Below are 25105 nucleotides of genomic sequence, written 5' to 3'. Positions count from 1 at the left end.
TTTGTGTAATAAGTAAGTAGGTTATCTAACATGATCATGTGTCTAACACTTTCTAGCTATTTTCAAGACAGACTTTTATCAATACTGTGTTTGCTTTACAATTTAATCTGTTACAAATACATATGAAGAATCTAGTTGGTACCAGGTTCAGGGAGGATAGAAAGATAGGTACACAGATTTGTCCTGTTAGGATCCTACTATTAGGAAGGATTAGAAAGAGAAGCCCTCTGTGCCCATACTCTGCAAGGGAGAACAGGGTAAGAGACACAGGAGGGAACAAAATGCTATGGGGACTCAGTAGGGATAGGTCAGAACAGGCTGGATCCTGCAAAGCTTATTCCAAGCTGAGCAGCAATGAGCATGATCAGACAAGGCTGGAGAAAGTCATACAATTTTATGATGCCAGTTTAGTGAATATTAAACTCTTGATATAACCATTTAAACAATTTTAAGAGGTCTCTCACAAATAGATGTACAAAAGTTGAATTAGCACATCCAAAGCCATGTGGTTTTGAGGCTAATTCCTTGTTACATAAATTTTTTTTCTTTTTCTTGAGAGAGTCTTGCTCTGTCGCCCAGGCTGGAGTGCAGTGGCACGATCTCGGCTCACTGCAACCTCCGCCTCCTGGGTTCAAGCGATTCTCCTGCCTCAGCCTCCCGAGTAGCTGAGACTACAGGCATGCACCACCATGCCCAGCTAATTTTTGTATTTTTAGTAGAGACGGGGTTTCAACATATTAGCCAGGCTGGTCTGGAACTCCTGACCTTGTGATCCACCCGCCTCAGCCTCCCAAAGTGCTGGGATTACAGGCATGAGCGACTGCACCCACCACATTAACTTTTTATTAACGTATCTGAGCACTTCCTGTGAGCCAGGCACTATGGGAGATTAAAAAGCAATAAATGTGGCCCCTGACATTAGCTTATTGTGAAGCTCTGAGAAGATGTCGTGCAAAGACATGTGCCTATGTGCCACTGCCACCCTCTGCCCTGCTCTTTGGTCAAGGTACCTCTAAGCACCTCACTCCTGCAGCTGCATTTTTTTTTTTTTTTTTTTTTTTTTTTTGCTGTTGTTTCTCTTTTTTGTCACGCAGGAAGGAGTGCACTGGTGAAATCTCGGCTCACTGCAACCATCACCTCCTGAGTTCAAGTGATTCTCCCACCTCAGGCTCCCAAGTAGCTGGGACTACAGGTGTGCACCACCACACCTGGCTAATTTTTGTATTTTCAGTAGAGAAGGGTTTCACCATGTTGGCCAGGCTGGTTGTGAACTCCTGACCTCAGGTGATCTGCCCACTTCGGTCTACCAAAGTGTTGGCATTACGGCGTGAGCACCTGGCCACGCAGCTGCAATCTTAGACCCATCATTCCACTGAGTTCCGAAGAACATAGCCTTTTCCTGAAGAAACTCCTTTCTTCAACGCTTCAGGCCAGTTGTGAGTCTCTAAGTAAGTGGACAGGATATCAAACACTGTTAGAGAGTAAACAGAAAACACAGTGACCACAGAGGAAAAAAAGAACAAGTAAATGAAAAGGATGTTCTGTAATATTTCATTCAACAAACCTATTCTGCACCGTATGTGGTACACTAAGGTCTTGCGGGGAGAGAGGCAAGGACACAGGCTCTGACTGCTCTCAAGGACCTCAGCCTACCCTGAAAGATACAGGCCTGTGAATGGACAGGGTGCAACAGAAAGGAACACAGTAAAATGGGAACACAAAAGGGCTCTGCCATGGCCTGGAATGGGGAAGGGCCGAGATGCTCCTGAACTGAACCCTGAAGATCAAACAGGAATTCAGTGGTCAGTGAGAGGTTAAAAGCTGGGCATTCTAGATGAAGGGGACATTTTTTTGTTTTTTTTTTTTGAGGTAGAGTTGCACTCTCATTGCTCAGGCTGGAGTGCAATGGCACAATCTCAGCTCACCGTAACCTGCGCCTCCCAGGTTCAAGCAATTCTTCCTCAGCCTCCAGATTAGCTGGGATTACAGGCGCCCGCCACCACGCCCCACTAATTTTTGTATTTTTAGTAGAGATGGAGTTTCTCCATGTTGGTCAGGCTGGTCTCGACCTCCCGACCTCAGGTGATCCCACCCACCTCAGCCTCCCAAAGTGCTGGGATTACAGGCGTGAGCCACTGCGCCCAGCTTTTTTTTTTGGTTTTTGAGACAGAGTATCACTCTGTCACCCAGGCTGGAATGCAGTGGTGTGATCTCGGCTCACTGCAACCTCCACCTCCCAGGTTCAAGCAGTTCTCATGCCTCAGCCTCTGGAGTAACTAGGATTACAGGTGTGCACCACGACGCCTGACTGATTTTTGTATTTTAGTAGGGATGGGGTTTCACCATGTTGGCCAGGCTGGTTTTGAACTCCTAACCTCAGGTGATCCGCCCACCTCGGCCTCCCAAAGTGCTAGGATTACAGGTGTGAGCCACCACGCCTGGCCAAGGGGACAATTTCAACTATCTTTAACATAGTTGGTGACAAGGAAGAAAACAAAGAATGCCTCTTAGTGGCCAGAATGCATGTCATGACGTACATGCAATAAAGTCCACACACATTAGTCACAGAGGAGACTGACTCAAAGGCCACTTAAACACAATGCAAAGCAGCAGCACCAGAACTCACACACCCTGGATGGGGGCTGTGTAAGAAGTACCTTGATTGATGGCCAGTATCTCTGAATGATAGTTTTTCCCATTCTGGTTTCTGACCATGTATTCCTGGATTGGCAAGCGTGCGGTCTTGACAGAGTATTCCTGGGCCTTTTGAAATGTCACCTTCTGTAAATATACAGTTAAATATTTTTCTTATAAAAATTATACATGAGTATATTCTCAGTGTAATACATACAGCATTAAAAATAAGTAGCCTATTGTGGAATGGAAGAAACTGCAGATAATGAGTTAACTGTCGTCTCAAGAGCTTATGTGACAGTATCTTACTTTTTGGGGGCTCACTTATCCACAGTCCACTCACTACCACTTAGAACCAAGAGGGAAATAAGCAAAAGAGGCACATCTGCAGCTACAGTAAGCATCAAAAGGCCCAAGCAGTCTAATCAATCAGAGCACATTCTGAGCCCTAACTCAGTAAGACCCAATTCTGGATGTCTGGAACTTCCAAGCTCATTGCCAAAAGGCAGCATCAAATTACAGGAAAAGGTAGACAAGATTCAAGACAGGTGCACCACTGCAACAAGTGGCATTAATGTGTGAAAAGAGAGAGCCCAATTAAAAGAAAGGGGCCAGGTGAAGTGCCTCACACAACACTTTGAGGCCAAGGCCAGAGGACTGCTTGAGCCCAGGAGTTCAAGACCAGCCTGAGCAACATAGGGAGACCCTGTCTCTACAAATAACAAAAAAAAATTAACAGGGTGTGCTGGTGTGTGCCTGTAGTCCCAGCTACTCTGGAGACTGAAGTTGGATGATCACTTGAGCCTGGGGCATATATCAAGGCTGCAATGAGCTGTGACTGCACCACTGCACTCCAGCCTGGGTGACAGAGGAGACCCTGTCTCAAAAATAAAAATAAAAGGAAGGGCTCTGAAAACTGCTAAAAGGAGTCACAAGAAGTCCATCAACTTGAGGCCATTTAGTGTCGGAGTACAGAAACTGATGTCCCTTTATAAGATACATTCCTCAGTCATGAAGTCCCTCAGACTGAGTCATGACTCAGTCAAATTACATTTGCTGCCTTCTAAGAAGCACAGGAAAGATTTTCTACCTAAGACTTCAGGATTAAAGAGAAAGGTTCAGATTACTGGGATAATTAACATGCCAAGGCTTGGAAGGGGTCTCAATAATGTTAACTATATCACTCTAACCACCCATTCATTGTTTGTCTATTCTCTATGACTTCTCCAAGAGGCCATGTGGCCACTCAATGGACAGCTCTTGTGACAGGGAGTTCATGCATCCTGGGACAACCCACTCCAACTTTGATAATACCAGCTGATAAGAAATTCTTCTTGATCTTGAGCAAAATTCTCTGTTTTCTCTGAGACTTCCACTCATTCATCCTAGGTCTATTCCCCCAAAGCCAGACCATGCAAGTAAGATGGCCCTTCCAAAAGATGGCCAATTCAGAAACTTGAAGGCAGTGATCATGCCCCTAGGAATCCTCTGGTCTCCAGATTGTAGCCTCAGTTCTGTCAACTCTTCTTTGACTATGACTTAGTTTCAAGTCGCTTCATCACTCAGGGCAAGTTCTTCTGAACTGGTTCTCAGCTAGTCAGTATCATTTTGTTTATGGTCCCATAACTGACTGGCCATCATGAGTGTGGTCTAACCAAGTGGAATAGTGTGAAGCAGACCTAGTACCTTGTCGGTGCTGACACCTGCCTCTCACTCACATGAAACAAAATTTTAGATAGAACTTCCAAAAATGTTTTAAGTGATGCAAGATAAGGACTTATTTGAAAGGATAAAACTCCTTTGCATATATGAGCTATGATACGTTTGTTTTGTAAAAAGTCTTATTCCTTTATAATCACTTTGAAGTAAAGTACAGAATTCAAAATTAGTAGGATATTTGGGTGTTGCCCTAGAAGAGCTTACAATTTAGTTTATGTTTTTGCACAATGATTCATAATAAAATGACTCTCCTTGAAGAAATGTTGTTCTTAGCTTATTTCTGTGAAGAAGCCAAACTCCAATAACAACCAAAAAGTTCTAAACATCTCACAAATCTTCCACTTATTTTTCAGTTTAAATGTTGGACAGATAATATGTTAAAACTGCACATCTGTACGTCATGCACTGCTCACTGACCCTCTGAACTTAACTGCCTCAAAAAAGGGACTGTCGGCCAGGCACCGTGGCTCACGCCTGCAATCTCAGCACTTTGGGAGGTTGAGGCAGGTGGGTAACTTGAGCTCAGGAGTTCGACACCAGCATGGGCCATATGGTGAAACCCCAACTCAACAAAAAATTAGCTGGGCATGGTAGCGCCCACCTGTGGTCCCACCTACTTGGGAAGCTGAGGTAGGGGGATCAATTGACCCTGGGAGGTTGAGGCTGGAGTGAGCTGTGATTGTGCCACTGCCCTCCAGCATTGGCAGCAGAGCAAGGCCCTGTCTCAAAAAAAAAAAAAAAAAAAAAAAAAGGAGGGGGGGGTCTGTCACCCTGCTGCAGATAAGACTAATAAACTTTTAATTATTATTATTTTTTTAGAGACAGGGTCTCACTGTGTTGCATAACCCAGGCTGCAGTGCAGTGGGGTCACCACAGTTCTCTGCAGCCTCTAACTCCTGGGTTCAAGTAGGCCTCCAGCCCTCCAAACTTTGTGTGTGTGTGTGTGTGTGAGACAGAGTCTCGCTCTGTCACCAGGCTGGACTACAGTGGCGCGATTTCAGCTCACTGCAACCTCCGCCTCCCCGGTTCAAGAGATTCTTCTGCCTCAGCCTCCCGAGTAGCTGGGACTACAGGGACACGCCACCACACCCAGCTAATTTTTATATTTTTAGTAGAGACAGGGTTTCACCATGTTGGCCAGGATGGTACCGATCTCTTTACCTTGTGATCTGCCTGACTTGGCCTCCCAAAGGGCTGGGATTATAGGTGTGAGCCACCACGCCCGGCCCTAACTTTTTACTTTGAAATATTTCAAACCTAAGAAAAGTTCAAATCAATAATACAATCAATCAATATTCATTCCTGTGTTCTAGACTCACCAGTTGTTAATATTTTGCTTTTTCTCTCTCTGTATATAAATACATATTTTGGGCTGGACAAGGTGGTTCATGCCTGTAATCCCAGTGTTTTGGGAGGCTGAGGCAGAACGATTGCTTGAGGCCTGGAGTTCAAGACCAGCCTGAGCAACATCAGGATACTTCGTGTCTAACAAAAATACAGAAAAAAAAAAATTTAGCTGGCCATGGTAGCATGTGCCTATAGTCCTAGGTACTCAGGAGGCTGAGGCGCGAGGATTGCTTGAGACTAGAAGTTCGAGGTTGCAGCGAGCTAGGATTGCACCACCTCACTCAGCCTGGATGACAGAACAAGACCTTGTCTCAATAAAAAATAATTTGCCAAACCATTTCAAAGTAAGCTACAGACATCACAATACTTCTTCACTAAATACTTACTTAAGCATGCATCTAAGAACAATGACATTCTCCTACCTTACCACAATACCATTTTCACTTCAAAGACACTCTTAAATAATTCTGTAATTTCACTTAATAGACAATCTACATTAAAATCTCCTCAACTTTCCCCAAACTGTCTTTTATAAAGCTTTCCTCTCAATACAGAATTCAAACAAGGCTCACCTACTGCAATTTGGCTATTATGGTTTTTTAACCTTTTTTTCTTTTCCTAATTGTTTTGTAGAGATAGGGTCTCAATGTGTTGCCCAGGCTGGTCTCAAACTCCTGGGCTCCAGTGATCCTCCTGCCTTGGCCTCCCTAAGTGCTGGGATTACAGACATGAGCCACTGTGCCTGGACAAACCTCTTTTAATCTATAACAGCCTCCTGCCTCAGTTAAGTCCAGTCCAGTTGTTTTGCAGAATGTCCCACATTCTGATTTGTCTGTTTCCTCACAATTAAATTCAGCTTAAACATTTTCTGGGCCAGGTGAGAGGGCTCACGCCTATAATCCCAGCACTCTGGGAGGCTGAGGTAGGAGGAATTTGAGGCTGGACACAGTGAGACCCTGTCTCTACAAAAAATTTTAAAAACGAGGCTGGGCACAGTGGCTTACACCTGTAATCCCAGCAATTTGGGAGGCTGAGGCAGGAGGATTGCTAGAGTCCAGAAGTTTGAGACCAGCCTGAGCAACAAAGTGAGACCCTGTCTCTATAAAAAAATTTAAAAACTAGGCCAGGCACAGTGACTCATGCCTGTAATCCCAGTACTTTGGGAGGCTGAGGTGAGTAGATTGCTTGAGTCCAGGAGTTCAAGACTAGCCTGGGAAACATGGCGAGACTCTGTCTCTACAAAAAAATATAAAAATCAGCTAGACATGATGGCACACACCTGTAGTCTCAGCTACCCAGGAGGCTGAGGCAGGCGGTTCGAACGAGCCCATGAGATTGCAGCTGCAGTGAGCCATGATTGCAGCACTGCACTCCAGCCTGGGCAACAGAGTGAGACCATGTCTCAAAAACATAAAATTAAATTAAAAACTAGCTAGCTGTGCTGACATGGGCCTGTAGTCCTAGCTACTTAGAAGGCTGAGGTGGTGGGAGCATTGCTTGAGCCCAGGAGTTCGAGGTTGCAGCAACAGAGCAAGGCCCTGCTTCAAAAGAAAAAAAGAAAAAACATTTCCTGTCAAGAATACTTCACCTCAGGAGGCAGAGATTGTACCTGTATGGGTGATACTAAGTTTGATCAAGTTTGGATAAGATGGTGACCACGAGAATGCTTTACTGTAATGGTAAATCTTTGCCTTTGTTACCTGTAGGGTGATACTTTGAGACCATGTAAATAGCCAGTTCCTCCACAACCTTTCTTTCAATTGTCTGAGTCAACAATTGTATTAGGAGTGACAAAATGATTTTCTAATTCTATTATGCATTCCTTATTAGCTGGCATTCTTCTGTAAGTAGCCCCTGCTCGTTTTTTAGATGATCACTATGGAGTCATGGAACACTAATATTTTTAAAATAAATTCAATTAAATTAACCTATCATCTGTGTTAAATATACGTACATCTCATACATACAAGAACATAGATAGAACACATCTACCTATATGTAAAATATACTCACAAACACATACTTTGTGATCATATAATGTCTCAAGAAGGATACACAAGAAAACTTGACATCGGTTGCCTCAGGGGAGGGGAATTGGGAGACAAAGGTAGGAAAGAGACTTATTTTTCACTCTACTCTTTTATATTTATATGTTAATCTTTAACTTTTATTAAACTTATTATCTACATAATGTTAATTAGTAAATATAAACAATTATCTTAAATAGCTATATAACAAACATTGCAAAATTCTAGTGACACCGCAATTATTCCTCTAAAAACTCCAACAAAAAAATCTGGATAATCCTAGGAGTTTGAGGTTTTGGGCTAAGACTATTTCAGCAGAGAGATCCAACCTTAGAAGGAGCAAACTACTCCCTCAAAGAACAAACAGCGAGTAAGAACGTTGAGTTGATGCTTACTTGGTCAATATCAGAGTTATCCTTGCAGAACTGAAGAGAGAAGCTCAACAATGGCTAGGCTATGTAATTACCAAACAGTGCCCAGTCCAGTTCTCGACTCTTGATTTCTCTGACATTGCTCATGAGGAGAGAGGGAACTTCACCGGCCAGAGGGCCAACCCGCTGGGGATGGGCTCTTTCTTCCTGTTCCGAGTTCTTAGACCCTCTAGATGAGATTATGACAGGGCACATGCCTCTAAAAGTAAGCACTGCTTTTTAAAATACAGATGTTGGGGCTGAAATGTATACTTACCTTCTGAATGCTTTCATCCACAAGCCCACCGAGGATGTAAACTTTGTTTAGATCAACATCTTCAAGAGCTAATGAAAAAACGAAGGCCAATGAGATCAAATCTGTTTTATAATTTCTAAATCCAAAGAAAGCAAAATGAAAGAATTATTAACAATAAAAGTAGAAATTCAGTAGAAAACAAAAAGAAACTTGCTCAATAAAACCAAAAGCTAATTTTCTAAAATGGCCAACAAAACAAACTTGGCATAGCTAATCACGAAAAAGGGTTGCAGACCCAAATCAACATTAGATTCAGAAAGGAAACAAAATTAAAACTGCAGAAGAATGAGAAATAATTAGATGAGAATACTATGATCAACTGAATACCAATACATTTGAAAATTATGTGAAATGAATGATTTTCTAGGAAAAAATAGATCTAACATTGATCCAAGAAGGGCTAGTGGGGTAGCAGACCAAGGACACTGGGAAAGACTGGCAGGCAGTACACAAGGCCCAGATGAGGATGGAAACCCTAAGTCTGTGCAGCTGTGAGCCATGGTAAGACACATCAAAGCATCCAGCGAGGCCCCTGCCCGTAAGAGGAACACAGCTCATGTGCATTACTTTTTTTTGGGGGGCTGGGGGGGGGTGTCCTTCTTGAGGGGCTTTAATAAATTCTGCCACAGGGAAGGATGAAACACAGGAACAATGGGCTATATGAATCCATGCATTCAACTACATACCATATTCTGAGTCAGGAGTCAGGTACACAAGGGTTTCCAGAGGAAATAAACTAAAGCAGTCTTCTTCTGTTATGTCTAACTGGAAAATGCAAACAGTCCAATGTTAAAACAGCTCACGGCTGGGTGGGGTGGCTCACATCTGTGATCCCAGCACTTTGGGAGGCTGAGGTGGAAGGATCACTTGAGCTCAGAAGTTCGAGACCAGCCTGGGCAACATGGTGAAACCCAGTCTCTACTAAAAATACAAAAAAGTTAGCCAGGCATGGTGGCATGTGCCTGTAGTCCCAGCTATAATACTTAGGAGTCTGAGGTGGGAGGATGGCTTGAGCCCAGGAGGCGGAGGTTGCAGACAGCCAAGATCATGCCACTGCACTGCAGCCTGTCTAAAAAAAAAAAAAACCGCTCAAAATTCAACGACTAGTTACTGGGCTTCAAGTTTCTATCAGGCACGGCTCTAGGTTTATCAAGGAACTGCATGTGTGACAGCTTGACAGCTTCTTCTCAGAAAGTACCTAGTTAGGAGGGAAAGTAGACACATTCAAACCTATGAAATGAGACAGCGATATGGGGTTCTGACAGGTACGAGGAGCATGCTCCAGGACTACAGATGAGGGAGTAACATCGGGATGACCTTCTGGGGAAGGGAATGCTGGAACTGGGTTTCTGAAAGGAGATTTTTTTTTTTTTTTTTTTTTTTTTTTAAAGACAGAGTCTGGCTCTGTCACCCAGGCTGGAGTGCCATGGCATAATCTAGGCTCACTGCAACCTCTGCCTCTCAGGCTCAAGTGATCCTCCTGCCTCAGCCTCCTGAGTAGCTGGGACTACAGGCACGCACCACTGCACCCAGCTAATGTTTGTATTTTTAGTAGAGATGGAGTTTCACCATATTGCCTAAGCTAGTCTCGAACTCCTGAGCTCAAACAATCCACCTGCCTTGGCCTCCCAAAGTGCTAGGATTACAGGCGTGAGCCACCGTGGCCAGCCTCAAAATAGATTAATATTGATATATACAAAAGGAGAAGAGCTCAAAGCTGAGGGACTAAGAAAGGCATGAAGACAGGAAAGTAAAGGAACTATGTAAAAGGGACTGTTTGGCTTATGTAAAAGAATCATTAAAACAACTACATAGAAGAAAACTGGAACTAGCTGCACTACAAGAGAGACTGTGAAGACAGTAACAGCAAAACAGCTGGCTGTGCAGCCCCGCGCAATGCACCCTTCACATTCATCACTTCCATGGACCTTCCTGGGGAAGGCCACAACTGCTCAGTCTCAGCTACACAATGCAAACACACTGGTCATTTTCAGTGACATTTGAGAAACTCATCTGGATTCTTACATGTATACGTATCACTAAATGTATGAGATCCTAGAAAGAGGTGAAAAGTACCTTAGTACTCCCTAAAACTTATCTTAAATTTGCATTACTTCATAAAGGATTCCTTCTCTTCCCCCAAAACTCATGTTTCCCAATTCATCATTAATGAGAACAAGAAAGGAGTCATGGCATTTCCCAAAAATATTCCCGGAGTATACAGTCTAGCATAAAATATACAGGATACAAAATACAGTCCTAGACACTGGTAACAGTACTTTGCCAATGCAGTAGGATGAGAAAAAAACTTTAAATGTAAGAACTTATGAGAAGTTCTGAATTTTAGACTTCAATACTGAAAATGTACATATATATGAAAAAGTAAAAAAAAAAAATACTATTACCCACAATAACTTTTCAGATGACAATTCAAATAATATGCAAAAAGAGACTTACCAGGTAACTAGAAAATCCATCATTCATCCTCACACACTCTTCATAAAGGGGACTGTCTGTTGTGAATCCAGTGAGGCAGATCCAAAATGGCCTGTCAGCTCTTTTGTTTGAACCATACAACCTTCGAATCTGTCCAGCCAGTCTACTTAATTCCTTCAAAGAAATAAGAACTCAGGGCAAAAACATGCCAACTCACTCTAAATTAGCTATCAAGAAATGGCTACAATAAGTTCACTGAATGCTACTCCAGAAAACCCCATGTACTAGGAGTACACGTGTGCATGTATTATACCTTATGGCATCACACCTTACAGACAAAAGATAATGATATGAGTCCGGAAACAGTGAGGTAGTGGAAAACTGAATTTGCCCTCCTGCTGGCCCTGCTGTTAAATGTTTAATATTTGAAATTCTTATTGTAGCTTTTATCTAAAATCTTATGTAATACTATTTATTAAAGAGGTTTCATTAATATTCAGAAATGTTTATAGAACATCAAATAAATTTGGTACCTTCTTCCTAACTTCAGGAGATGCAATAGGGTTGGAAGTTTTAACTTTTTACCCTGAATCAGACAGTGCTCCTATATAAAAGCAATTTCACCATTTGGCTTGATTTGTTGGGTAGGAGAAAAAGACTGGGTTTGATTTAATCTGCTATCTTAATTCAACAATACGGATTTTTGTTTGTTTGTTTTTTTGAGACAGGGTCTGGCTCTGTTACTCAGGCTGGAGTGCAGTGGTACAATCATAGCTCACCACAGCCTCGAATTCCTGGGCTCAAGTGATCCTCCTACCTCAGCCTCCTGAGTAGCTGGGACTGCAGGTACATGCCACCATACCTGGCTAATTTTTAATTTTTTAGAGGCAGGGTCTTCCTATATTGCCTAGGCTAGTCTCGAACTCCTGGCCTCAAGTGATCCTCTTGCCTCGGCCTCCCAAGGTGCTGGGATTATAGGCAGGAGCCACTGTGCCCAGCCTAATAGCAAGGAATTCTTGGTTAACATTTTCAGAGGGGTAGAGTTAGAAGTTTCAGGTAAGAACCTCACATCTGCAGTTTTCCTAACTTATCTGAAAAATATGCCAACACTAGCACATACAATAGATGTCTGAAAAGAGAGTTTACAATTTACACACTGCAATATAAGGCCTAAAATTAAGGCCCAATATTATGCACTGCCTTGACATCTGTCAAAACTGGGAATACTTCAAATAGCCTAATAGTAAGCTCACCTCCCAACTCTGCTCCCGTAGATAAGGTCTCCTAGCTTTTAAAAAAAATCCTTTTTATACAAAATCAATGTGCAAAAATCACAAGCATTCTTATACACCAATAACAGAGAGCCAAATCATGAGTGAACTCCCATTCACAATTGCTTCGAAGAGAATAAAATACCTAGGAATCCAACTTACAAGGGATGTGAAGGACCTCTTCAAGGAGAACTACAAACCACTGCTCAATGAAATAAAAGAGGATATAAACAAATGGAAGAACATTCCATGCTCATGGGTAGGAAGAATCAATATCGTGAAAATGGCCATACTGCCTAAGGTAATTTATAGATTCAAGGCCATCCCCATCAAGCTACCAATGACTTTCTTCACAGAATTGGAAAAAACTACTTTAAAGTTCACATGGAGCCACAAAAGAGCCCACATTGCCAAGTCAATCCTAAGCCGAAAGAACAAAGCTGGAGGCATCATGCTACCTGACTTCAAACTATACTACAATCCTACAGTAACCAAAATAGTATGGTACTGGTACCAAAACAGATATAGACCAATGCAACAGAACAGAGCCCTCAGAAATAATGCCACATATCTACAACTATCTGATCTTTGACAAACCTGACAAAAACAAGAAATGGGGAAAGGATTCCCTATTTAATAAATGGTGCTGGGAAAACTGGCTAGCCATATGTAGAAAGCTGAAACTGGATCCCTTCCTTACACCTTATTCAAAAATTAATTCAAGATGGATTAAAGACTTACATGTTAGATCTAAAACCATAAAAACCCTACAAGAAAACCTAGGCAATACCATTCAGGACATAGGTGTGGGCAAGGACTTCATGTCTAAAACACCAAAAGCAATGGCAACAAAAGCCAAAATTGACAAATGGGATCTAATTAAACTAAAGAGTTTCTGCACAGGAAAAGAAACCACCATCAGAGTGAACAGGCAACCTACAGAATGGGAGAAAATTTTTGCAACCTACTCATCTGACAAAGGGCTAATATCCAGAATCTACAATGAACTCAAACAAATTTACAAGAAAAAAAACAAACAACCCCATCAAAAAGTGGGCAAAGGATATAAACAGACACTTCTCAAAAGAAGACATTTATGCAGCCAAAAAACACATGAAAAAATGCTCATCATTACTGGCCATCAGAGAAATGCAAATCAAAACCACAATGAGATACCGTCTCACACCAGTTAGAATGGCCATCATTAAAAAGTCAGGAAACAATAGGTGCTGGAGAGGATGTGGAGAAATAGGAACACTTTTACACTGTTGGTGGGACTGTAAACTAGTTAAACCATTGTGGAAGTCAGTGTGGCGATTCTTCAGGGATCTCGAACTAGAAATATCATTTGACCCAGCCATCCCATTACTGTGTATATACCCAAAGGATTATAAATCATGCTGCTATAAAGACACATGCACATGTATGTTTATTGCAGCACTATTCACAATAGCAAAGACTTGGAACCAACCCAAATGTCCAACAATGTTAGACTGGATTAAGAAAATGTGGCACATATATACCATGGAATACTATGCAGCCATAAAAATGATGAGTTCATGTCCTTTGTAGGGACATGGATGAAGCTGGAAACTATCATTCTCAGCAAACTATCAGAAGGACAAAAAACCAAACACCTTATCACGTATTCTAAAATTAAATATAAAATTCTTTTTTTTAAACCTTTTATCAAGGTCCAAGGCATATCTCTGTTTATCGCCAGCCCATGGAATTCTCCAAACAAGCCAATCACATCCTCCTGTAGTAACCAGGGGGCACCTCAACCCCTGGATACTACAAAGCCCACCTCACACAGCCCCTTGTTGTTCATTCTGTTCTTGATTACAGTCCCCATGTGGTCCTGTGTGGTATACAGTATCTTCCTCCCCTGGGCTGTAAGTATATGGGACTCATGAACTGCTGTGAATCTCATCTGTCCAGTGTCAGGTGTCATGCATTCTGCCATTCCCAGAACTCTAGTGTGGGAATAGCCTCCCTCATCAATGGGGTGAATGAGCATCAATTAAAACACATACATTGAGGCCGGGCACGGTAGCTCACGCCTGTAATCGCAGCACTTTGGGAGGCCGAGGCAGGCGGATCACCTGAGGTCAGGAGTTTGAGAACAGCCTGGCCAACATGGCAAAACCCCGTCTCTACTAAAAATACAAAAAAATTAGCCGGGCGTGCCAGGCGCCGTAGCTCACAAGGTCAGGAGATCGAGACCATCCTGGCTAACATGGTGAAACCCCATCTCTACTAAAAATACGAACACTTAGCTGGGCATGGTGGCAGGAGCCTGTAGTCCCAGGTACGTAGGAGGCTGAGGCACAAGAATGGTGTGAACCTGGGAGGCGGAGCTTGCAGTAAGCCAAGATTGCGCCACTGCACTCCAGCCCAGGCAACAGAGTGAGACTCTGTCTCAAAAAATATATATATATTAGTTGGGCGTGGTGGTGGGCGCCTGTAATCTCAGCTGCTCAGAAGGCTGAGGCAGAAGAATTGCTTGAACCCAGGAAGCAGAGGTTGCAGTGAGCTGAGATTGTGCCATTGTACTCCAGCCTGGGTGACAAAAGCAAGACTCCATCTCAAAAAAACAAAAACAAAAAACACAAAACACACACATTACAAAAAGTTCTTCCACCAGGTAATCTTCCCACAACATGCTACCAGGCAAATATCCCTCTTCTGAAAGATTTAGTGTCTGGAAAACTGAACCTGAAAGGTTCCATCCAGACTGAGGACATCATGAACAGAGAGGCAAAGACGTTGGGCTTAAAACAGAAGGTAAAAATTTGCAAACTAAACTATATATATTCGCTTCCAGGTTCTTTACAACAGCCACCTTGGAACTTAGTAACCCAGTATAGAAAATCAAACACTTTACTAGTTTACTAAGGAATCCCAGAAGCTGGAGTTGGCCATATTCTTCGTGAAAGCTGTACCCTTCTGGGCCTCCCTCATGCAAGCAGGAATTCCAGGCTTAATAGATGTTCTACCTTCTTTGACATGTGGTGGGTCATACTCAAATCGATACATAGTCTTGGTCCTGAGTGTTTGGCTTCCAAAAGTTTGTCTTTGGTTAGAGCTCTCAGGAAACGTTTGCTGTGCTGGGGACAAATGCCTAAAGCAGAAATATCAGAAAGAAATAAAAGTGGAAAACCAGAGGAATAATATTATATAAGAAACAAATCTCCTTAGCCAGGTGAGTATTTATTTTGCATATAAAGAGAAACTTGATACTGGTGTAAGGTATTCGTTCATTAGAAGATTTACACATAAAGTGGTGAGGAGTATAAGCTCTGGAGCACACAGCAGGGTTTAAATCCAAGTTCAGTTTGTTCATTGATTAGCTAAATTATCTTGGGCATAATTATGTTACTTAATTTCTCTAAGCCTCAGTCTCCTCACCTACAAAATGGGAATGATAATAACAGCTCCTCTCTATTGAGGTAATCCATGTAAAATTCTTAGAACTGAACCTAGCACAGAATACTGAATAAATATTAGCTGTTGCTGGTATCACTCCTTCTATTCTGAGCTTATAAACACGTTAGATAGCTTATATTTGAAAAGCAGCCTTAAATTTTTTTTTTTTTTTTTTTTTTAGACAGAGTCTCACTCTGTCGCCCAGGCTCTGGAGTGCAGTGGCTCAATCTCGGCTCACTGCAACCTCCACCTCCCAGGTTTGCGATTCTCCTGCCTCAGCCTCCCAAGTAGCTGGGACTACAGGTGCGCGCCACCACACCCGGCTTTTTGTTTTGTTTGTTTTGTATTTTTAGTAGAGATGGGATTTCACCGTGTTAGCCAGGACGGTCTCGATCTCCTGACCTCGCAAATCCACCCACCTTGGCCTCCCAAAGTGCTGAGATTACAGGTGTGAGCCACCATGCCTAGCTACAAATTTTGCTTTCTTTGATGTTTTGATTCCCAAGAAAATAGGACAGTGTGTCCCAAATCCCAGATGCTTCTTTTTACTTATACAAAATTCCTACTCTCCTTGGAACATGCAGACACGTTTGCTAAAAAATAAATATGATTATACCAACAGTCTCATTTATTGTCACCTGGATTTTCTGCACGATTGGCTTTTCTTCGTTCTTTTTCTTGCTTTCTTTTGCTCTTCTTTGCTGCAACTATCTTTTCCCAGTGTCTCTGTTTTCGCTGGACATTTTTCTTATATTATCCAGAAAACAAAATTGTTTGAGAACTTCATAAGCACCAAAAAAGGAAAATGAACATTAGAAACATTTGCTTATTTTTTCTCATTTATATATAAAGTTTGGAGAGAAAAAGGAAATTACTCTTAAAAACAAACCTAGACTGGATCGTGTTTAGAGAAAACAGAGCCCCAGAAAAAGAGACATGACCTGGTCAAGGTCACAGAAAATTCATTAGTGACAGGGCCTGGAGTTTAGATTTCCTGACCCTTCAGAGGCGTATCAAACATTCCTTTTGAACTTTACTTTTCCTGTGACTCAAATGAAACTAAAACTTTAAACCAGTTAACAGAAAATTAATTCATCACTTAGAATACACAAAACTCATTCCCAGTCTCTCTTTTCACTACCAGTATCCATCTTTAAAACAGGGGTGTCTGAGACATTCCATCATTGAAGGCCTATGGCCAGGCAATTCACGCACTCACCGAGCACCATGCCGTACTGCCTGTGGCCAGGGTCTCTCCCTCCTGGCACTCGCCTTCTGCATCGATCTGCAGAAGCTGGAAGCCTTCAGGAAGTCCATCTTCACCTGTCTCCTCTAGGATGCCTTCTTGCCCCTGCAGCACAGGTGACTCTACTTTCTGAGTACTCCCTTCCAATTTCCAGTCCATGGGCTTAGTCCTCTGTCCTTTCAACCAGACTGGAAGAAGGCACAATTATGTGAGCTATTACATTATTTCACTAACATAGGTATCTCCCTACATCCAAATGACAAAGTGTTATTGTGTTACTGAAAGATCAGAAGTGTGTAAAATACTGAACCAGATTTACTGGACTGAGAAAAGCATGTGTCTTCCAGATAAATGATTCAGTAGAGAAACAGTTCAGCAGTAAGGAAGTTTTTGTTTGTTTTGAGACAGAGTTTTGCTCGTTACTCAGGCTAGAGTACAATGGTGTGATCTCGGCTCACTGCAACCTCTGCCTCCTGAGTTCCAGTGATTCTTCTGCCTCAGCCTCCTGAGTAGCTGGGATTACAGGCATCTGCCACCAAGCCCGGCGAATTTTTCTATTTTTAGTAGAGATGGGGTTTCACCATGTTGGCCAGGCTGGTCTTGGACTCCTGACCTCAAGTGATCTACCCATCTCGGCCCCCCAAAGTGCGGGGATTACAGGCATGAGCCACTGCGCCCGGCCCCAGATACACTTGTTAGAGGACATGCACAACACCTGACATCTCCAAGCAATCAATGATTATCCATTGCTGCAGTGACACAGATAACCAAGTTATTTATTGTGTACTTTAAAATGCATTATATGATTTGAGGGTAAGACAGATTGCAAAAGCCACTTAACCTCCCCCATTATGTTTCAACCAGTTTATTTTCAAAATCGTTCCTTTAGCAATTTATTGAATACCTACTCTAAGTAAGGTACTATACTAGAGACATCCTGGGAGAATGAATCAAAATATATAGTAGAGTGACATGAAACCAAGAATTCTTTTAGGTTGTTGGTATGTATCAGACTTAGTTTTTTTAAACTATGTATTCCCTCCAACTCAGTTGAGTACCACTGCAGTAGAAAGCCACAGTCACCACTGAAAATGTTTACTATCCCTCAGAAGTGCTGAGGTTGAAAACTATGGACAAGCACTCTTACAGAACACTTAACAAATGATGTCATAATTTCAAAGTGGAGTTCAAAATCAGAACGATATGAGTCAGAAATGCTTTAGTCAATGGTCAAGTGTCATAAAACACGAATGATGTGACCATTACCTATGGCTGGTCCTCTGAGTGTAGTCACACAACCACTTTTATGAAAAATATATCTTAAAAAGTGTTAAGTCTACGTAGTATGATTCATGTATATGGTAAAAAAAAAAAAAAACCTGTTTATAATGAAAAGTAACAATCCACACTCCTATCCCTTCCACCTCTAGTGGCAACCCTTGTTAACCAGTTGTTTTTCATTCTTTTGGTAATTAACTCCTTAAACTGAAATCCTATGCTTACATCATTATTTCATGATTCATCAGCTTTGAATGTATTGACTCCCTATGAATTCAAATTGCTTAAATCAGTCCGTATTATTACTATTTTTGAGACAGGGTCTCACTGTTACCCAAGCTTGAGTGCAGTGGCACAATCATGGTTCACTACAGCCTCAACCTGCTCAAGCAATCCTCCTGCCTCAGCCTCCCATGTAGCTAGGACTATAGGCATGCATCACCATGCTTGGCTAATTTTTAAATTTTCTATAGAGATGGGGGTCTCCCTATGTTGCCCAGGCTAGTCTCCAACTCCTGGGCTCCCACCTCAGCCTCCCAAAGTGTTGGAATTACAGGTGTGAGCCATTGCACCCACTCAACCCCTATTTAAATTACTTATTTTGAGATGGAGTCTCACACTGTCGCCCAGGCTGGAGTGCAGTGTTGCAATCTCAGCTCACTGCAACCTCTGCCTCCCAGGTTCAAGCAATTCTCCTGCTTCAGCCTCCCCAGTAGTGGGATTACAGGCGCCAGCCACCAGGCCCAGCTAATCTTTGTATTTTTAGTAGAGACAGGGTTTCACCATGTTAGCCTGCCTGGTCATGAATTCCTGACCTCAGGTGATCCGCCCACCTCGGCGTCCCAAAGTGCTGGGATTACATGTGTGAGCCACCGCACCTGGCCTATTATTTTTAATTCTTCATTAGTTACCTTGATTTTGAAATTTTTTTTGAGATCAAGTTACCTTGATCTTTACATTTTTTTGGCAAAGATTTTAAGGGTACAGTTTAATGAATTTCTTGTACTACATCAAATGCTCAAAATTGGGCCAAACTTTAGTTGTTTTCAGTTTAGACACACTTAAATAGGTTTAAGTGGGAAAATAGCATTCTTAGAATTCAGACACACTTCCTAGCTTGCCACTTGTGAGTAATGGGACAATAGCTAGAGGATTTAAGTCTCTGCCAGAGTCTCTCCACGAAACGGGATAAAACGACCTCACAGTATTGCTGCAAAAATTAGATACCTTTCACTTACTGACATAAAACAAGCACTCATGAAATACTTGCTGTTAACTACTATTCAAAACCCCTTCAGTGTTGTTCTTACAGTTGTTATTAGAAGGTAAATCTTCTGAGCAGTTTTGGTTATTCATGACTTATCATGTGAACATGTGACCAACAAATATATTCCTGAAGATGACCAAGTAAATTACCTTCTAGATTTTCAAAATTATAGATTTGAAATTTGTGTCCATTTGTCTGCCTAGGCTAAAGTTTATTTCTGCTTAGAAATCCTTTAAAATCCAGTACAAATTTTCGAATGTATTTACATACAGACTATCAAAGAATTAGTGGCATGCATAAAATTTCATGTGTATTTCCAGAGAAATGAGGAAAATACCAAGCTGGCTGGGCGCAGAAGCTCATGCCTGTAATCGCAGCACTTTGGGAGGCTGAGGAGGGAGGATCAGTTGAGCCTAGGGTTTCAAGACCAGCCTGGGGAACAAAGTGAGACCCCATCTCCACAAAAAATTAGATGAGCATGATGATGCACACCTGTAGTCCCAGCTACTTGGGCAGCTGAAGCCAGAAGATCACTTGAACCCAGATCAAGGCTGCAGTGGGCTGATTGTGCCATTGCACTTCAACCTGGGTGACACAGCAAACCCTGTTTCAAAAACAAAACAAAAAATCCAAGCTATTCTTAAACATTTCAGAAGCACTCCACATTAATGAACAGTGAAGTTGATTACAGGAAAAAAAAAAAAAAAAAGTTAAGAGCTAGGTCTTGCTATGTTGCCCAGGCCAGTATCGAACTCCTGGCCTCAGGCCATCCTCCCACCTCAGCTTCCCAATCAGTGGGTAGAGGTGTGAGACACCTCACACCTGTATATGTATATGTATGCATGTATATATATAGATTTTTTTTTTTTTTTGAGATAAGAGTCTTGCTCTGTCACCCAGGCTGGAGTGCAGTGGCATGATCTCAACTCATTGCAACCTCCACCACCCAGGTTCAAACGATTCTCATGCCTCAACCTCCCAAGTAGCTGGGTCTACAGGCACGCACCACCACACCACACTAATTTTTTCGTATTTTTAATAGAGACCAGGTTTCGCCAAGTTGGCCAGGCTGGTCTCAAACTCCTGACCCAAGTGATCCACCCACCTCAGCCTCCCAAAGTGCTGGGATTACAGGAGTGAGCCACCGCACCCAGCCCATATATTTTTTAACAAAAGATATCTAGACCCCTGTTATGACAGTTCTTTTAGATGAATGAAGACTTTGTTATACCAACCAGTAGAGTCATCTGCATTTTCCTGCATATAGGCATTCAGAAAATAACAAATGAAAACATTAAGATAAACTAATCTTTAACTGACAACTTCATTGTATTAGGGTGAGAAAACCAACACCAATTTGTTAAATAAATGCTAGTTAATAGCCATGTGATCTCTTCCTCCTTTAAACTTCATAGCATTTTGTATTTTTACCTGTGATGACCATTCATTAGTTAATAAACATTCCACCGAGCTCCTACTGTATGCCCCTACTGTATGCCGGGGCCTGTTGGGGAATGACTGGGAGGCAATGGATCTAGAGATCTCTTTGGAGGTAGTCTGGCTAAGGAGGAGAAAAGAGATTTAGGACAGGAGATCCTAGGAGCTACAGACTTCCACTGTTGTTTTCAAAAATTGGAAAGTCTGTGCTGGTATTTTCTCTATCAAACTGAATTCCTTTGTAGGAGGGCTTATACCTACATTTACCTAAACACTGACGAGTTCACAGTATAGAACCTTGAAAACAGCAGTGTTTATTTTTTGTTGAATTGAACTGAAGTTTACCGCCACCACTCCCACTCCCTTTCTTTTCCCCCTCCTTTTACCTCATGCTTCTCCAAATCTCTACAGTCCCTGAGAATGTTTCTTAAACCAGGAACTTGGGATGCAATAATCTTGAAAAATCAAATAAAAACAACTCCAACCACCACCAGAAGAGTAATAGAACAAGCTAACACTCCTGAAGGCGGGGCCCACCTCTTTTGTATCTTTGTTGACTGGCATAAGGCCTGGCACAGAATGGAAGCTCAATAAATACTGATTAGTTGATTGCCACCTAGGGATCCTCAGAAAGCAAACGTGAAGTTAGACATCACAGAAGCGGGGATCTGCTCAATCTGTGTGGGACATTATCTATGCCCAGATTTAGCATTTTTTTTTGACATAGGAACTACCATTTTAACCATTTGTAAATGTGCAGTTAAAAACACACCTAAGGGCATCCACATTGTTTGCTACCATCACCACCGTCCATCTCCAGGGCTTATCTTCCTAAACTTTTTTTTTTTTTTTTTTTTTTTTTTAAGACGGAGTCTTGCTCTGTCACCCACGCTGGAGTGCAGTGGCGCGGTATCGACTCACTGCAAGCTCTGCCTCCCAGGTCCACGCATTCTCCTGCCTTAGCCTCCCGAGTAGCTGGGACTACAGGGGCCCGCAACCGTGCCCGGCTAGACTTTTTTGGATTTTTAGTAGAGACGGAGTTTCACCGTGTTAGCCAGGATGGTCTCGATCTCCTGACCTCCTGACCCACCTGTCTGGGCCTCCCAAAGTGCTGGGATTACAGGCGTGAGCCACCACACCCGGCCCTGTGACCTTTATTTAACTCTCCATTCCCCAATCCCGGCAGCACCTTTGTATTTCCTATCTGTATGAATTTGACTGCTGCTCTGGTTTGAATGTTTGTCCCCCTCTCACATTCAGGTTGAAACTTAATTGCCATTGTAACAGTATCAAGAAGTGGGATTTAATTTATTTTTCCTTTCTTCATTCGACATCTTTTCTGAGCCTCCATTATGGGTCCGATGCTGAATATTGGGACTATTCATTACTTTGGTTCAACAAAGTTACTAAGCACCTGACATAACTACATCCTGGGGACTTGGGGATGACATTCGTTCTGCTTTCATGGGGCTCCAATTATCTGACCCAGCCTTGCATGACAGCTGTCTACCTGTTTCCCCACTAGATTATAAACCCAGGGAAGAATTGGAAGAATTGACCTGTACACCCTTAGTACCGAGCCTGTGAACATCCTAAGTGTTTGATAACCACCGCTCTTCTGCTTAGAACCCTGCAGTACTCTCCATTTCACTGACAGTAAATAGCCCAAATCCATACAATGACCTATGCAGATCATTAAGGTCTACCTTCTAGCTTTCTCTGCACTGTGGTCTATTTGCTGTTCCTCAAACATACCCTTCAGGGCCTTTGCATTCGCCGTTCTCTTTACCCTCCATGCTCTTCACTAAGACACAGACTACCTTCCTCCCCTCATTCAGATTTGTACTATCCAACATAACCTATTTTACTTATTTATTGTCGGAACCTCCTCCATCCCTTCAATGTAGGCAAGTGTTGTTTGCTTATAGATGCTCAATAAATACTTGCTAAGTTCATAAATCCTCCACTCCACATCCCCACCATAGGTTGGCAGAGGCCTCAGACCTTTGCTAGCCCAAGACCCACCTGACGGGCACCTACACTGCCGCTAAATGATGGCACATCGAATCCAGCCCGAGAGCACCCCGCCTGCAGGCTCCTCCTGGCGCACAGGCTGAGCGTGCGAGTGGAAGCAGGAAGGGAAAGCACCAGGCAGGTGGAGTACCACAGGCCACATGACTGCTAAACGCTGCTTTCTCAAAGTCCGCCCCACCCGCGAGGGAGGCGGCCGTCCCAGGACGGACCCCGCAGCCCCTAGCTAGCCCCCTTAACCAGCGGACGGCGTACCTGATCCCCTCACCCCCACGCGGCGGCGGCGGCGGCGCGCATCGGATTCCGCCTCCCGCCTCGCTTCCGCTTCCTAACCCCGGTCCGAATGGCATCCTGGAAATTGTAGTTTTTCACCTGCAGGCTGCTCGTGGGGCCGGGCCGGAGCTGAGGCTGCGGATTCTACTCCCAGCCCTGGCGCTAGGGAGCTGCGTCCTGCTGTGGTGGTTGCCCACCTTCTCTGAGCCCCCGTCTCCCCGTCTATTAGACGGCTATTACCACCCCAACCCTTTGCCAACTTCACAGGGCTCCTGCAGGTACTCTGTTGGCAAGTGCTGGACATTGCGAAACTGGGATGTGTGAAACAAAAAATTCTAAGCCCCGCACCCGACTGAATGGACCTCCCTCTCGGCCAAGAAGATTCCAAAGAAACCTTAGAAACTAGTTACTGCCATCATGGGAAGCGGGAGTGGAGCAGGGAGAGCCAGGGCGGGGCGATTGGACATGCACTGATGTTATATCCCGTCCCTTTCGGAGTTTAGGCCCAACTGGGACTGACAGAACAGAATCTTCGTAGCAGTAAGATATCAAATTCCAACCTGACATCACATTGTGTCCGGAATTGGTGGGTTCTTGGTTTCACTGACTTCAAGAATGAAGCCGCGGACAGTCGCGGCAAGCGTTACAGTTCTTAGAGGCGGCGTGTCTGGAGTTTGTTCCTTCTGATGCTCAGATGTGTTCGGAGTTTTTTCCTTCTGGTGGGTTCGCGGGCTCCCCGGCTTCAGGAATGAAGCTGCAGACCTTGGCGGTGAGTGTTACAGCTCTTAAGGTGGCGCGCCTGGAGTTGTTCGTTCCTCCCGGTGGGTTCATGGTCTCACCGGCCTCAGGAGAGACGCTGCAGACCTTCAGCGGCGAGTGTTATAGCTCACAAAGGCAGCGTGGACCCAAAGAGTGACCACCAGCAAGATTTACTTCAACAGAACAAAGAGCAAAAGAACAAAGTCCCCACGCCTAGAAAGAGACACCCCCCCCCCCCCCATTTGCCCCTGCTAGCTGGGGCAGCCTACTTTTATACTCCTATGTGGCCCCACCCACATCCTGCTGATTGGCCCATTTTACAGAGAGCCGATTGGTCTGTTTTACAGAGAGTTGATTGGTCCGTTTTGACAGGGTGCTGATTGGTGCGTTTACAATCCCTGAGCTAAGCACAAAAGTTCTCCACCTCCCCACTAGATTAGCTAGACACAGAGTGTTGATTGGTGTATTTACCAACCCTGAGCAAGACACAGAGTGCTGATGGGTGCATTTGCAAACCTTGAGCTAGATACAGAGTGCCCATTGGTGCATTCACAATCCCTTAGCTAGACATAAAGATTCTCCAAGTCCCCAGCAGATTAGCTAGACACAGAGTGCTGATTGGTGTATTTACAATCCCTTAGCTAGACATAAAGGTTCTCCAAGTCCCCACTAGACTCAGGAGCCCAGCTGGCTTCACCCAGTGGATCCCGCACTGAGGCTGCAGGTGGAGCTGCCTGCCAGTCCCCTGCTGTGCGCCCACACTCCTCAGCCCTTGGGTGGTCGATGGGACCGGGTGCCGTGCAGCAGGGGGCAGCGCTCATCTGGGAGGCTCGGGCCGCGCAGGAGAGGACGGCTGCAGGTCCCAACCCTGCCCTAGGAGGCACTAAGGCCCGGCGAGACCACGGTGGGCCGGCACTGCTGGGGACCTTGGCCCCGGTGCTAAGCCCCTGACTGCCTGGGGCCAGCGGGGCCGGCCGGCCGCTCCGAGTGCAGGGCCTGCCAAGCCCACGCCCCCCAGAACTCTAGCTGGCCCGCAGGCGTCGTGCGAGCAGCCCCGGTTCCCCGCCGTGCCTCTCCCTCCACACCTCCCGGCAGGCTGAGGGAGCCGGCTCCGGCCTCGGCCATCCCAGGAAGGGGCCTCCCACAGTGCAGCGGCAGGCTGAAGGGCTCCTCAAGCGTGGCCAGAGTGGGCGCCAAGGCCGAGGAGGCACCAAGAGCAAGCGAG

At 43.9% G+C, this 25105-nt stretch overlaps 2 protein-coding genes across 6 annotated transcripts in view; one reads left to right on the top strand and one right to left on the bottom strand.

Moving 5' to 3' along the window:
• EXOSC3 (exosome component 3) overlaps positions 1-25105 on the top strand; it is a 31620-nt gene that overhangs the window by 6120 nt on the left and 395 nt on the right. Inside the window, exon 5 of one of the 4 annotated variants that reach the window (XM_058445220.1) lies at positions 15771-16210. The exons of 1 other annotated variant lie outside the window; for it this stretch is intronic. The gene's annotated coding sequence lies outside the window, so the exon portion shown is untranslated. Of the gene's footprint in view, positions 1-3865; positions 4078-4706; positions 5068-15770; positions 16211-25105 lie in introns of those variants that run through there. 2 more of the 4 variants (XM_032164193.2, XM_058445219.1) reach the window with 2 other exon arrangements.
• Positions 388-23153, bottom strand: TRMT10B (tRNA methyltransferase 10B). 2 transcript variants are annotated; one of them, XM_032164189.2, is made up of 9 exons: positions 23104-23153; positions 16809-17023; positions 16228-16336; positions 15160-15284; positions 10911-11063; positions 9140-9218; positions 8415-8482; positions 2658-2781; positions 388-1471 (listed from the first exon to the last, which is right to left on the bottom strand). In XM_032164189.2, the coding sequence occupies exons 2-9, from the start codon at positions 16992-16994 to the stop codon at positions 1365-1367; spliced, it is 951 nt and encodes a 316-aa protein (XP_032020080.1). In that variant the 5' UTR covers positions 16995-17023; positions 23104-23153; the 3' UTR covers positions 388-1364. The 2 variants fall into 2 exon arrangements, with proteins under 2 accessions (XP_032020080.1, XP_032020082.1); XM_032164191.2 differs by lacking the exons at positions 15160-15284; positions 16228-16336 and having other exon boundaries at positions 1081-1471.

Source organism: Hylobates moloch, unplaced genomic scaffold, assembly GCF_009828535.3.
Source record: "Hylobates moloch isolate HMO894 unplaced genomic scaffold, HMol_V3 SCAFFOLD_10, whole genome shotgun sequence".
NCBI classification, from domain to species: Eukaryota; Metazoa; Chordata; class Mammalia; order Primates; family Hylobatidae; genus Hylobates; species Hylobates moloch.
The sequence above is the reverse complement of the archived record's forward strand: the minus strand, read 5'-3'. Positions and strand labels throughout refer to the sequence as shown.